Source organism: Vicia villosa, linkage group LG5 (genome assembly GCF_029867415.1).
Source record: "Vicia villosa cultivar HV-30 ecotype Madison, WI linkage group LG5, Vvil1.0, whole genome shotgun sequence".
In the NCBI taxonomy this organism is placed as follows: domain Eukaryota; kingdom Viridiplantae; phylum Streptophyta; class Magnoliopsida; order Fabales; family Fabaceae; genus Vicia; species Vicia villosa.
The window spans coordinates 139,469,384-139,483,087 of record NC_081184.1 but is presented as its reverse complement, the minus strand read 5'-3'; the positions used below and the strand labels follow the sequence as shown (position 1 = coordinate 139,483,087).

The following is a 13,704-nucleotide window of genomic DNA, read 5'->3' as shown; positions in this document are numbered from 1 at the left end:
TGTTCTTAAGAGAATGAATTTTGGAGAAAGATCGATCTCTTGGATTAAGGCGTGCATTTTTTCTTGGTCTATCTAAATTCTCATCAAAGGAAGTCCTACAAGGGATTTTCAACCTAGTATAGAGCTCTTCCAAGGAGACCCTCTTTCTCCCTTCCTCTTCATCTTGGCTACCAAGGGATTTGTGGGGTTAATGAAGAATTCTAGAGCAATTCAGTCATTTTATCCTTTAAGCTTTTATGATAATCTTCAGGTTGATCTGTTATAATTCGCAGATGTTAAGAGGTTTTGAGCTCTCTTTGGGTCTCTCTGTTAACTTTCACATGAGCATGATAATTGGAATCAACAATGACAAGGAGTTCTTAAAACCGCTTTGAAATTCTTATCTTGTGCTACTGGTAATCTTCCTTTCACTTTTCTTGGTTTACCTATTGGAGCTAATCCGCGGATAATTTCAATGTGGAATCCGGATCTCTCTAAATTGAGGAGTAGATTAGCATCATGGAGAGGGAAATTGGTTTCTCATGGTGGGCATATTACTCTGATTAATTTTGTTCTTAACTCCATTCAGTTATACTTTTTCTCCTTTTACAATGCCCCGAAGGCGGTGGTAGTTCAAGAGATTATTAGGATCAAATGCTTTTTCTTATGGAATGGTGAATAAAAATCAAGAGAATTAACTGGGTGGCATGATCGAATATGTGTAAATCTAAAAGTAATGTGGGCTTGAGATTAAGCATTACGAATCATTCAACCATGCTCTTTTGAGTAAATGGGGGTGGAATATTGTGTCAGGGAGTAATGCTACTTTGATTGAGGTTCTTCGGTTTAAATACGGGGATATTAAAGCAAAAATTATGGATCCTTACTTGAACTGTATCATCTCCAAAATGTCTCTTTGGTGGCGTAATCTTCGGGTAGCTTTTGCACCGTGTGGTTCGTAGGTCAAGTGATTTGCAAATGGAATCTCTTGTAAAATGGGGACTGGTTTTGATGTAGACTTTTGGAGGGACAACTGGCTTGGTCGTGACCCCCTTTCAAAGCAATTTCCTGCTTTGTTTCTTTGTGCGCGAGATAAGGCATCATCTTTGTGATTCAAGGTCGTGGTTGGTGGGTTGTTGGAGCTGGTATTTTGGTGTCAATTCTGTAGAGATACCGAGTCATCTCAAGGAAGATTGGACTTCCCTTCACAATATTTTGCTCGCTCTTTTTCCAAATTCGACTAAAGCGGATAAGTTTGTTTGGTGGCCCATCCCATTTGGTTTCTCTATTAAATCTTCATATTGTTGGTTGTTCATTTTGCTTGCCCAAGACTTTAATCAGAGAAACACTTTGAAGAAAGCTCTTTTACTTGTTTGGAAAACGAATGTTCCGAGTAACGTACAAGTGTTTGTTTGGAAGCTTCTATTGGGAAAGTTTCAAGGGAGGGATGAGTTTGCTAAGCGTGGTATCATCTCAGGTGTTCACAATCTTGTTTATCCACTCTGCCTGGGGCCAAAAGAATCACATTTTCATCTCTTCTTGACTTGCTCTGTTGCTGCCAGGGGTTTAGAATTATATCTTAGATTGGTTACAAATATGCATGTTGTCATCCTGTGTCTCTTCTGCATATTACTTATTATGCTTTGGAGCGACATTGTAAGATAAGATTATAGTTAGTTACGAGCTCCTTGTGTGGTTAGCTATGGTGAGAGCGATTTGGTTAATAAAAAACGAGACTTTGTTCAATGGAGGGATGAAAAGAGCTTTTGATATCTATTGCCTAGCAAAAAAACTTAGCATGGGACTGGTTTGGTGCTAGGATAAAAGGGTCGCCTTAAGTGTTCGAAATCTGTTTGGTTATTGGATCCTTTTGCTTTCATGAGTTAGTTTCACTCTCCTTTGGCCACTTTGGCTTTCTGTTGTATGGTTTAATTTAGTTTCAAATAGGCATGGCAACGGGGAGGATCGGAGACCGTTATTACCGTCCCCAAACCTAAACCTAAATCCTCAAACAATATCCGTTCCCCGCCCCAAACCCAAACAGGAATGAAGAATTAAAACCCAAACTCAATTCAAACCGATTCGGTTGGGTTCGGATATTTCTCCCCCGCCACCATCTATTAGGTGATATTAATTTTTTTAATAGAAACTTATTTTTTTCAAAATCAAATTACATTATAAATAATAAAATAAAACAATTTCAAAACATTTCATATACATTTAAAATATTTTAAATAAGCAATACAAATCAAAATACGAAAATATTGACCACATATTTAATATTCTAAGTTATGAAAAATAAATAATATACATAATGAAATAAACGAGACGAGTTTGGGGTGAGTATTAATCTCCTCATTATTCAACCTGTTCTAATATTTTGTAATCGAAGAAAACCAAAATCCAAATCCAATCAAAATAAATTTTTTGCGTCAATTTCGAGGCGGATTCTGATAGATATTCGCGAATATGAATTTTGTTGTCATGTATAATTTTAGATTCAGTTATAGTTATTCTGGTTTTGTTTGGCTTGGGGTTTGTTGTAGCTTTTGTTTCTTTTTATTTGTAAGGGGTACTCCTTTTATTTGTTATCTTAATTCATCTTACTTATTAAAAAAAATGATTTTTTCTGATCTGTTTACACACTTACATTTAACTCTTTGTCGTTCAATGCCAACAATGGCCTCTTGTATGGTGATACTGCAACACAACTTTTGCTTTGTGTTTTCTGTTAATTTTTTTTCTTAAATGTTAATATTAATTTATTTATTGCCGGTTGTAAAAGACAAGCAAATATATGAAGTTTCATAAATAAATTAAAAAAACCGTAACAAGAAGAAGGTTCCATAATTATGACCAAGGAGAAAATATTTTCACACGGTTATACTATTTAATTTACTTTTTGTTTGTTATTTGACAATTTAAAAGTAGTTGAAAAGTCAAAATGTCTTTGATGCCAGGTTTTCTTTGAATTTGGGCGAGGAATTGGTGGTGCTATATAGCACTACTCTTTTGCTTTAATGGAACAAACTCTCCACCAGTAATTTTAGAGTCAAACTTTCACAATCTATTTATAAAATATTATTCTCTCTTATATTTAATTTTTTAGTTCATAAAAAAATACTCAAATAGATAACTTTTTTAGTTCATAAAATAATATAAAAAATCAATTGCATATTATTGACTTATTTTTGTGATATAAAAAAGTAATATTGACTATTCAAAATTCATACACTACAAAAAAACTCTTCCCCAGCGACATAGGTAGCGACGTGGTTAACACGTGGGTAGTTGCGACGTGTTACCCACGTCACAACAAACTTTTATAATTAAAAAATCAATCCAACGTTATAATCAGGCGTGTCAGAGGTTGATTTTTTTAAAAAACTGTTGCGACGTGTGAAACACGTCGCTAATAAAAAGTAAAAAATAAAAAAATACAAACTTTAACGTTGTAGTTGGTGGGAGATTTGAAATTTTTTGAATTTTTGTAGTGACGTTACTCCCACGTCGCAACGTATTACTTGGGAATATAACTCTGTCACTTTTACAGATGTGTCATTATTATTATGACCGTTTAAGTGTAGCGACGTGTTATCCACCTGGCAAAGTAGCGACGTGGTCATCACGTCGCTGATGTCCTTATATACACAAAACCAAAACCCTTGCGTTCCAGATTCAGAAAGAAACAGAAAGAAACATTTTCACAAATCCTCCACGCATCTCCCCTTTCTTCAGTTCCTCCCTCCATTGCTCCAACTCCCCCTCCCCTTTTCTTCTCCATTGTTGTCTTAATATCAATCAAAGGTTAGTAATTTCTTCTCCATTCTTCTCCATTGTTGTCTCCATTGTTGTATAATTTAATTTATTCTGAATTTAATTTAGAGTTTTTTTTGAAGGATTGAAGTTTGAAGATTGAAGAATATTGTGAAGAAGAGGTACTACAAGAGTGAAGGAGATTTGAAGAAGAGGTATTTTAGTAATTTTTTATATTTTATTTTTATTGTGATATACTGAAATAAATTTATTTTGTATATTTGTGAATTTATATGTGTGGGATAAATCTGTGAATAAATTTAAATGTGTGGAATAAATTTATTTTGTATATTTGTGAATGTATATTTGTGAATTTATTCTGAAATAGATTTTATTTCACAATATCTAAGTTTAATATATATATATATAAATTTTTTATGTTTTTTATATTCTGTTTAATATATACGAAAATGTAAGTTTATTTCACAATTTATTTTGTATGTTTTTTAAGTTTATTTCACAATGTAAGTTTATTTCACAATATCTAAGTTTAATCTAAGTTTAATATATTCTGTTTTTTATAACTAAATAAATTTATTTGGTCTAAGTTTAATAAATTAAATTTGTATATATTCTGTTTTTTGTCTAAATTTATTCTAAGTTTATATATTTAAAGTTTAATTTTTATATATACGAAAATGTATAAATATATAAATAAAAAACAGAATTATGAAAATTATGAAAATATTTTTAAAACAGAATTATTTTTGCATATATAGAAATTAAATTTTTTATGTTTATAATAAAAAGATAATATATTTATATTATGAATTATGAAAAAAAATATTAAAAACAGAATTTTTTATGTTAACATTAGTTAAATTAGTTTAAATGTAAGATTATAAATTAATAACTACTACAAACATAAATATACTCTTGCATACTCATGTAGTGTGATAACATTTAGAGAAATACAAAATTTAAAGAAATACAAAATTTAAAAAAAAATAACATTTAAACGACAAAAAGTAAATATGTTTCTTCTTTTTCACAAACTATTACACTACTAGAGAAATACAAAATTTAAAGAATATAAAGCTAACATTTTCTTCTTTTGCATATATAGAAATTAAATTTTTTATGTTTATAATAAAAAGATAATATATTTATATTATAATGAAAATAAAATATTAAAAAGAGAATATTTTTATACATATAAGTTTTGAATTTTTTATGTTTATATAAAATAAGTTATTTTTTGAAAAATAGAAATATAAACAAACTACAATTAAAAGTACATCATTGTTGTATATATTTGATAAAAATAGTTTTATTAAAAAAAATCTAATAGACTATGTTTTATATGTAATATATATTATTGTTTTTTAAAATAGAAATTATTACTAAAAATAAGATACATATTAATCTTAATGAATGTATAGAAGTTATGTTTGAAAAATATTATTAATATTTAAAAATTAAAAATAAAATATTATAAATTTACATTTTGTATATAATATTTATTATATATTTAATAAAAAAATTATATTTATTATCTTTATGAACTATGGTGTTACATGAGTAGTACTTTTTAATAGATAATATTTATTTATCTGGTACATGTTTAATAGTTGAATCAAAAATAATATTTTTAATAATAGTAAATATTTATTAGTAGTATTTTTATTAAATAATATTTTTAATATATGTAGTTAATAAAAAAGTAATTTTATGGTTAACATAGGTTCAATATAACATGTGTAGTTAAAAATATTAGTATAAATGTAGTCAAAATGACAATGATTGTATAAATTTGCAGTATGGAATACTATCGGTATTATCGTAGTTGGATGTACGATAGAACATTTCCAGGAAGAATGGGACTTAAACCCAATTTTATAGTAGGAGTTGAAGGGTTTATCAGTTGGGCGTTTGCTCAGGAATTATGTCGAAGCGAAGGAGGAGTTAGGTGTCCCTGTCTTAAATGTGAATGTAGACCAATAATTAGTGACCCACAGGAAATAACAGCTCATTTGCATAGAAGGGGTTTCATAGCAAATTATTGGGTTTGGACGTTTAACGGTGAAGAAATGCCTAGTAACGTACCAGAGACTAGCAACTCTCATGCTTCAAGTAGTCGGCCGCCTGTGGAATATGAGGAAAACTTTAATCTGATTGGTGACATGGTTGAGGATGCTTTTGGTGTGAACGTGACTTATGATGAGCCTGAAGATTTTGGTGGGGAAGAGATGCCGAATGAGGAAGCGCAGAAATTTTATCAGTTGTTGAATGAGATGAATACGCCGTTGTTTGATGGATCGTCTGACTCAAAGTTATCAATGTGTGTGAGATTGTTGGCCGCCAAGGCAAATTGGAATGTTCCTGATAAGTGTTTGGAATTCTTCGTAAAGATGATGTTGGACTCAACTGCAATGAAAGACAACTTGCCTACAACATTTTATGAAGCAAAGAAGTTGGTGTCGAAGTTGGGCTTAAGAGTAAGAAAGATTGATTGTTGCATTAATGGCTGTATGTTGTTCTACGACAATGAGTTTGGTACTCAAGATGGGTTGTTGGAGGAATGTAAGTTTTGTATGAGTCCAAGATATAAAGTTCCAAGTAGAGCCGTTAACACTAATCAAGACCGTGTAGCAGTAAAGTCCATGTTTTATCTTCCGATAATACCAAGGTTAAAAAGAATGTTTGCTTCAATGCACAGTGCAAGTCAAATGACATGGCATCACACAAATAACACAAGTCCAGGCACTATGCGGCATCCATCTGATGGCGAGGCATGGAAGCACTTTGATCGGATGCATCCTGATTTTGCCGCAGAACCTAGAAATGTCAGGTTGGGATTATGCTCTGATGGATTTACTCCATATGTCCAAGGGTCGGGAACTGCATATTCTTGTTGGCCAGTTATTGTAACCCCCTACAACCTCCCTCCTGAGATGTGCATGACAAAACCATACATGTTTTTGACGTGCGTCATTCCAGGACCTTCGAGTCCAAAAGCAGGAATTGATGTGTATTTACAACCTTTAATTGATGATTTGAAGAGATTGTGGATTGGAGAATGGACTTATGATATATCACATAAAGAAAACTTTACAATGCGAGCTTCATTGATGTGGACCATCAACGACTTTCCAGCATATGGCATGTTGTCTGGTTGGGGTACGCATGGCAAAATGGGTTGTCCGCATTGCATGGGAAACAACAAAGGGTTCACGTTGGATAAAGGTGGGAAAAGCTCGTGGTTTGACTGTCACCGCAGATTCCTACCACGAAATCACTCCTATAGAAGAAACATGACAAACTTTAAAAAAGATGTACGAGTGAAAGATGCGCCTCCTCCTCGATTGTCACCATGGGCTATATGGGAAAAAGTTAGTGAGCTACCAAAATTTACAGATACTGGCAAAGAATGCCGAATTGAAGGATACGGAGTCACGCACAATTGGACAAAAAGAAGTATATTTTGGGACCTCCCGTATTGGAAGGATAACTTGTTGCGCCATAATCTAGATGTTATGCATATTGAGAAGAATTTTTTTGATAATGTATTTAACACAGTGATGGATGTGAAAGGCAAAACGAAAGATAATGAAAAGGCCAGACAAGACATGGAAAAATGGTGTAACAGAAGAGAGTTGGAGTTGAGGCCTCTACCGAATGGAAAGTTATTAAAACCCAAGGCTTGTTTCACTCTGACTTCCCAAGAAGCTAAAGCTGTTTGTCGATGGCTAAAAGATTTGAGAATGCCCGATGGCTATTCATCAAATTTATCAAGGTGTGCTGACCCTAACACTGGGAAGTTGCATGGAATGAAAAGTCACGATTGTCACATTTTCATGGAACAATTGTTACCAATTGCATTTGGCTCGCTACCCAAACATGTTCTTGATCCACTAACTGAAATTAGTCAGTTTTTTAGAGATATTTGTGCGTCATCTTTAAAAGTGGAAGACATCATGAAGTTGGACCAAAACATTGCAATCATTCTTTGTAAGTTGGAACAAGTATTTCCGCCTGGTTTCTTTGACTCCATGGAACATTTACCTGTGCATCTTGCATATGAAGCTTTTCTTGGTGGACCAGTTCAATATAGGTGGATGTATCCGTTTGAAAGGTTCATGGGTGATTCAAAGCGATCAGTGAAGAATAAAGCAAGAGTTGAAGGTTCTATATGTGCACATTACCTGCATCGAGAAACATCACATTTTTGCAGTCATTATTTCAATCACTTGATGTTAACTCCTAGAACCATACGGAATCCGGTAAATGTCAACCAGAGGAGTCAATTCACCTTATCGGTATTCGGTCTTCCAGGTCGACCTTCTGGAAAGAAGAGTGTGCATTGGTTGACCCAGAAAGAAATGCAATCCGCACATGTCCATGTCTTGATCAACTGTGTTGAAGTTAAACAATACCTTGAGTAAGTTTACCCAATAGTTTTTTTACCTTTGTTGACAATGTCTGTATACCAAACTTATTTAACTTATGCTGTATATTTTGTAGGGAATTTAACAATGCCTATTTTCATAGTACCGGTGTACAGTCAACATCCGGCGTCATTCATGCTCAATTTCCCTTATGGTTCAAGCAAAGATTGTCTACCGTGTTTCCACCAACTCCAGAAATACTCCATTTGAGAAACTTAGCAGAAGGCCCTATCCAAAGCGCAAATGATTGGCACACATACTTCGTGAACGGATATAAGTTTCACACTGAGGCATGGACTGAAGGGAAAAAAACCATAAACAGTGGTGTATTTGTAAAAGGAGTTACAGATGGTGGTGAAGATGACTTTTATGGAGTTATTAAACATATCTACGAGTTGGTATACCATTACATGGATTCAGAAAATAAAGTTGTCTTGTTTTATTGTGAATGGTATGATCCAAGTAGAGGCACCAAAATAGACAGGTCATACGGTACTGTTGAGATTCAAATGAACCGGAAATACAAAGAGTATGATCCTTTCATAATGTCAAATATTGTTAGGCAAGTTTATTATGTACCTTATCCTTCATTTGTGACACGTAAAAGAGGATGGTGTGTTGTAATAAAAACAAAACCCCAAGGTCATATTGAAAACGGAGATCAAGTAGAAGATGTTGCCTATCAAGTTGATGATGTTGATCAAATTAATGAAGTGGTTGCAGCTGAAGACATTACAAGTTTGAATGACACAACTGTTGAGGGACATCAAGTTGATGCATCTATATTGTTGGTTGAAAATAATGTGGATGAAGAGAATGATGAAGAGTTTGAATCCGATGACAATAATGAAGAGAATGACGAAGAGAATGATGAAGAGAATGACGAAGAGAATGACGAAGAGAATGATGAAGAGAATGATGAAGAGAATGATATGGATAGCGAAGATGAAGAATAACTAAACATTGAATGTAATATCTAATTATGTGTTAAGTAATATCTAGTTATGTGTTAAAGAATAACTATTTATGTGTTAATGAATATCTATTTATGTGTTAATGAATATCTATTTATGTGTTAATGAATATATATTGATCTTAATGAATTTATTATCTTTGTTGGTGAATAATAAAATAGGTAACATGCCACCTAAGAGTAAAGATAGTGGTAGGAAGTCCCAACGTCCGAGGATAGTAGTATGTGAGGCGCCTCCCATGGCCGTGTCTTCCCGCCCTCAGAGTGTTGATCATATGTCTTTAGCCAGTACTCAGGCTTTTACCCCATTACTCTCCTCCCACACATTCCCGTCTGGGGTACCACCATCCTTCCAGTACTCAGCGGTACCGCCATCCTTCCAGCATCCTGGTGTGCCCCCGTCCTTCCAGCAGGCGGCAGGACCTAGCTTTCCATTCACACATACTGGTGTGCCCCCGCCCAGCTTTCCATTCGCCCATACTGGCATGCCTTCATCCTTCCAGCATACTGGAGGATCTGGTTTCTCATATCCCATGCAGATGACTTCCTCCTTTCAGCATACGGGAGGATCCAGTAGTACACCTCCGACACAGGCTGGACGATCTCCTAGTCCACGCCCCACACAGGCTGGACGATCTCCCCGTCCACGTCCGACACAGGCTGGACGATCTCCTAGTCCACGCCCCACACAGGTTGGAGGCTCACGCACCCCACATCCCACACATGTACCAGCACGTGAGGTTGATGAGGCAGTTGATGAGATAGATGGAGCTGATCTTCGTGGGAGGGATGATCCTGATGAGATTCATGTGATTGACGGCAGATTTTGGATTCAGCCCGAAGGAAGCAAGTAAGTTTCCTATTTAAAAACTTTTATAGTATGTATACTTTTTCATTTTTTTTATAAATTTATATCTAACATTTTCATTTTTTGTTTCAGTTTTACGCCGAGTCGGACAGCTGCTAGGGTTGTTAGCTATATAATTCAGCAGATGTATAAATCAGCTTTTAAGAGCTATGGGGACGTCAAAAATAAAGATGAATGGTTTAGAATGTTTAAGGTATTGTTATTTATATATGTTATGCATTTAATTTATTGTTTTAGTTATAGTTATTTAAATAAAATTCTCATTATAATTACTTAACATTTTATTTTAATGTCATACATTATTGCAGGAGAAATGTGTGTGGGATCCTTTGAGTGAAAAAAGTGTTCAGAAAGTTTTCAACACCAGATGCTCTAAAAGAATGTCTGATATGCTGCGGAGAGTAAGGGAGAATCATGAGCTTCATGGCATCCGTCCTAACTGGATAGGCGAGGAGGTTTTTCATGATCTTGTTACATATTGGAGGAGTCCAGAATTCCGGGCTAAATCAGAAACTTTTAAGAAGATGAGGGCATCTGAAAAGGGCGGTTGTGTCAACACAGTTGGAAGTATTAGCACCGCCGAGCATGCCCGACGATTGGTAAAAATTTTAAATTTTTTAAGTTACATCTTTATTCATAATATATTTTACTAATTCTTTTTAATTATATTATTTAGGCTAAGGAGTTGGGGAGAAAACCATTGATGCCTGAGCTGATTTCGAGGACCCGGACAAGGAGATCGGGAGGTTTTGTCGACGAGCGCACGAAGTTGTATCTTGTAAGTGAAATTTACGTTGTTTATTTTTTTTAAATTAATACAAAATTTGTGACGTGAATTTCATGTGGCAATTGATAAATTGCCACATTAAAATCATGTGGCAAATCATAAGTTGTGGCGTGAAAATCACGTGGCAACTTTTTAATATATTTTAATTGACTAATTAAATATGCATTTAAATATTTAACTTACATTTTTTATTGAATATCTGTGCAGGAAGATTATGATAGGCGACTTGCCATTTTTCTGGAAAATAATCCTCAATTCATGCCAGCAGAGGGGGAGCCGCTAAATGCGGATGTTGATCACTATATCTGGTGTGAGGTTATTAAAGAAAAAGGACCTAATGGTTGCTTTTTTGGTGCTGGAAATTTGGCGGCCAGCTATAGACGTGGTGACCGCAATCTGTTTCAAAGACTTCAGGATGGAGAGGGTGGATCGCGTCAACCAAATCTGACACAGGAACAAACTGAATTAGTAAGGCAATTGGCGAGACGCGAAAGTGAGGCCCAGATCGAGATGATGCGGAAGAAGCAGGCTGATATGGAGGAGCAGCATGCGCGACAGATGGAGGGCATTATGAAGAAGCAAGCTGAGATGGAGGAGCAGATGAGACGGTTTATGCAAGGAGGTGGAAATTACAGTAATGCTCCTCCTCAAGAGCCGGAGGATGACGGGGTGGCTGATGATTTTAATCCGGATAATTATTTTCCGGATGATGCGTCTTGAAAACATTTTGTATTTTATTTATTTTTAATTTATTTTTATGTAAAATATTCTACATTTTAATTCATAACAGTATTAGTTTTAAATTTTTAGTTTTAATTAATTGAATTTATTATATAATGTTTATTATATGAATTTATTTTATACAAATTTATTATATAAATTAGTTTTTATAGATTTTAATATATAAATTTTATTTTATAGGTTTTATTATATAAATTTTATTTTATAAATTTTATTATATAAATTTTATTATATAAATTTTATTATATATATTTTATTATATATATTTTATTATATATATTTTATTATATATATTTTATTATATATTAATTAATTATAAAAAATATATAAAACAAAACAAATCTAGGGTGAATAAATTTTAAAAAAAAAAAGCATTTAATGTAGCGATGTGGTAATCACGTCGCTACATTGGTCAGCAAACACACTGTCCCACACCTGCCACGCCTGTTGTGTGTGCAGATGGATGTTCCCCATGTTTCCTTGTTGCGACGTGGGAGGCACGTCGCTACTTTCTGACGTGGTCTCCACGTCGCTACAAGTTGCCACTTTGTCTCCTGCGACGTAGTGGCCCACGTCGCTACTTTTTTGTTGCCACGTGATATTTCATGTTGCGACGTGTTTCCCACGTCGCTGCAGAGCATATTTTTTGTAGTGATAAACACTATAAGATTTTAGATTTAATAAGATTTATAAATGTAAACTCAAAATAAAATATTTAATTTAACAATAATGATATTTGTCTATTCAACCTCTTTATAAATAAATGGTTATAGTAGGCTTATTTTTACATGAAGGCGTTGATTAAACTAAGACTAAGTTCTCATTGCAAAGTCATAAAATCTAGATGAAAAGACAACATAATATTCTAGACACGGACCTTTTGAATATAAATAAAATTTGTTGCGAAAGTATAGTGTTCTATATATATACTTTATACTTCCTGATTTAAAACACTTCTCATTAAAAAAATTGACTCATTTTTTCCGAATAATTTTCTTTATAATAGCAAGATAAAATTTATATTTTGGTATTTTTATATTCTTATTTATAATATCAATTGATTAATTACATCAATATAAATATTTTAAGCTGAACTTGAATGCTCAAGATCCACCAAAGAACCGGCTTAACAGAACTGGACCATTGAACTGACCGAAACATGGTATGGTTCAAGAATGAATAAATTTTTAATCTGTTATTCGAAACAAGAATCGACTCAAGTATCCAATAAGTAAACACAATTATTTGTATAAATTATACTATTTTTATTTTATTTCTAAACTTTCTCCCCCCTCTTCAGTCACTCTCCAAGTCACTCTACTCTATCTCTGCCTCCGATAACCTCCTCTTCCCCTATCTCTTTCCGGTCAAGCCAAAAACTTTAGAATGTTGAGTGTGATATAATGATATTATCTGTTCTTGAATCTTTAGTGTGATATTCTGTGTGATATTATCTGTTAAAGTGAATCGTTCAAGTCAAAATCTTGTAATGCATTCAACCATTCTTTTTTTTGTTATACTATTCTTTACCATGTTTGCATCTTTGAGTTCTTGAATCGTTCTTTACATGCCTGTTTTAATTTTGACCTAACATGTTTCGATTTTGACTTAAAATGTTCTTTTATCTACACTTCTAAGTTTTGACCTAAATATGTTTTGATTGTTGTGAGTTTGTACATGCATATTTTAATTTTGAACTGAGTTTTGAGTTATGACATTTGATTAATAATAATAATAATAAAGAGGTTGTGTTTTGTTGTTGAGTTTTGTTCTTAATAAGGGTTCAACTAGGGTTTTGAATTGGGGTTTTTTTAATAATAATTGTTTGTCTCCTGTTGTTGAGTTTTATTTCGTATTACATTATTGTTTAATTAATATTGTATTTTCTTCCATGTCTTTTCAATATTCCCCATTGACTCCAACCATGGATGATCTTATTGATATTAATATGTTGCTTGATGGGATTGGGGAAGAGGAGACAATGGATGGAAATATAGAGATTGGTGAGATCATTGATTTAGAGCTTCCAGTTCCAACTAAGAACACTACTTAAAATACTACTACTGCTCAAAATACTACTACTACTACTACTGATGGGTCAACCCCTCCAGGTGACCAAAATCATAGTTCTTAGAGTCAGAGAAATGCCTTT

The 13,704-nt window shown here is 33.6% G+C and overlaps 1 protein-coding gene across 1 annotated transcript; it reads left to right on the top strand.

The window, feature by feature from the left end:
- Positions 1-9,395: 9,395 nt before the first annotated feature.
- Positions 9,396-11,531, top strand: LOC131605582 (uncharacterized). Its single transcript, XM_058877925.1, has 5 exons — positions 9,396-10,006; positions 10,097-10,217; positions 10,333-10,623; positions 10,701-10,802; positions 11,019-11,531. The coding sequence occupies exons 1-5, from the start codon at positions 9,396-9,398 to the stop codon at positions 11,529-11,531; spliced, it is 1,638 nt and encodes a 545-aa protein (XP_058733908.1).
- Positions 11,532-13,704: the final 2,173 nt, after the last annotated feature.

Bases quoted from the DNA above. Each gene is read 5' to 3' on its own strand.
- LOC131605582 (XM_058877925.1), top strand. From the start codon at position 9,396: ATGGCCGTGTCTTCCCGCCCTCAGAGTGTTGATCATATGTCTTTAGCC. The intron at 10,218-10,332 runs GTATTGTTATTT...ACATTATTGCAG, and splicing joins AATGGTTTAGAATGTTTAAG to GAGAAATGTGTGTGGGATCC. The intron at 10,803-11,018 runs GTAAGTGAAATT...ATATCTGTGCAG, and splicing joins AGCGCACGAAGTTGTATCTT to GAAGATTATGATAGGCGACT.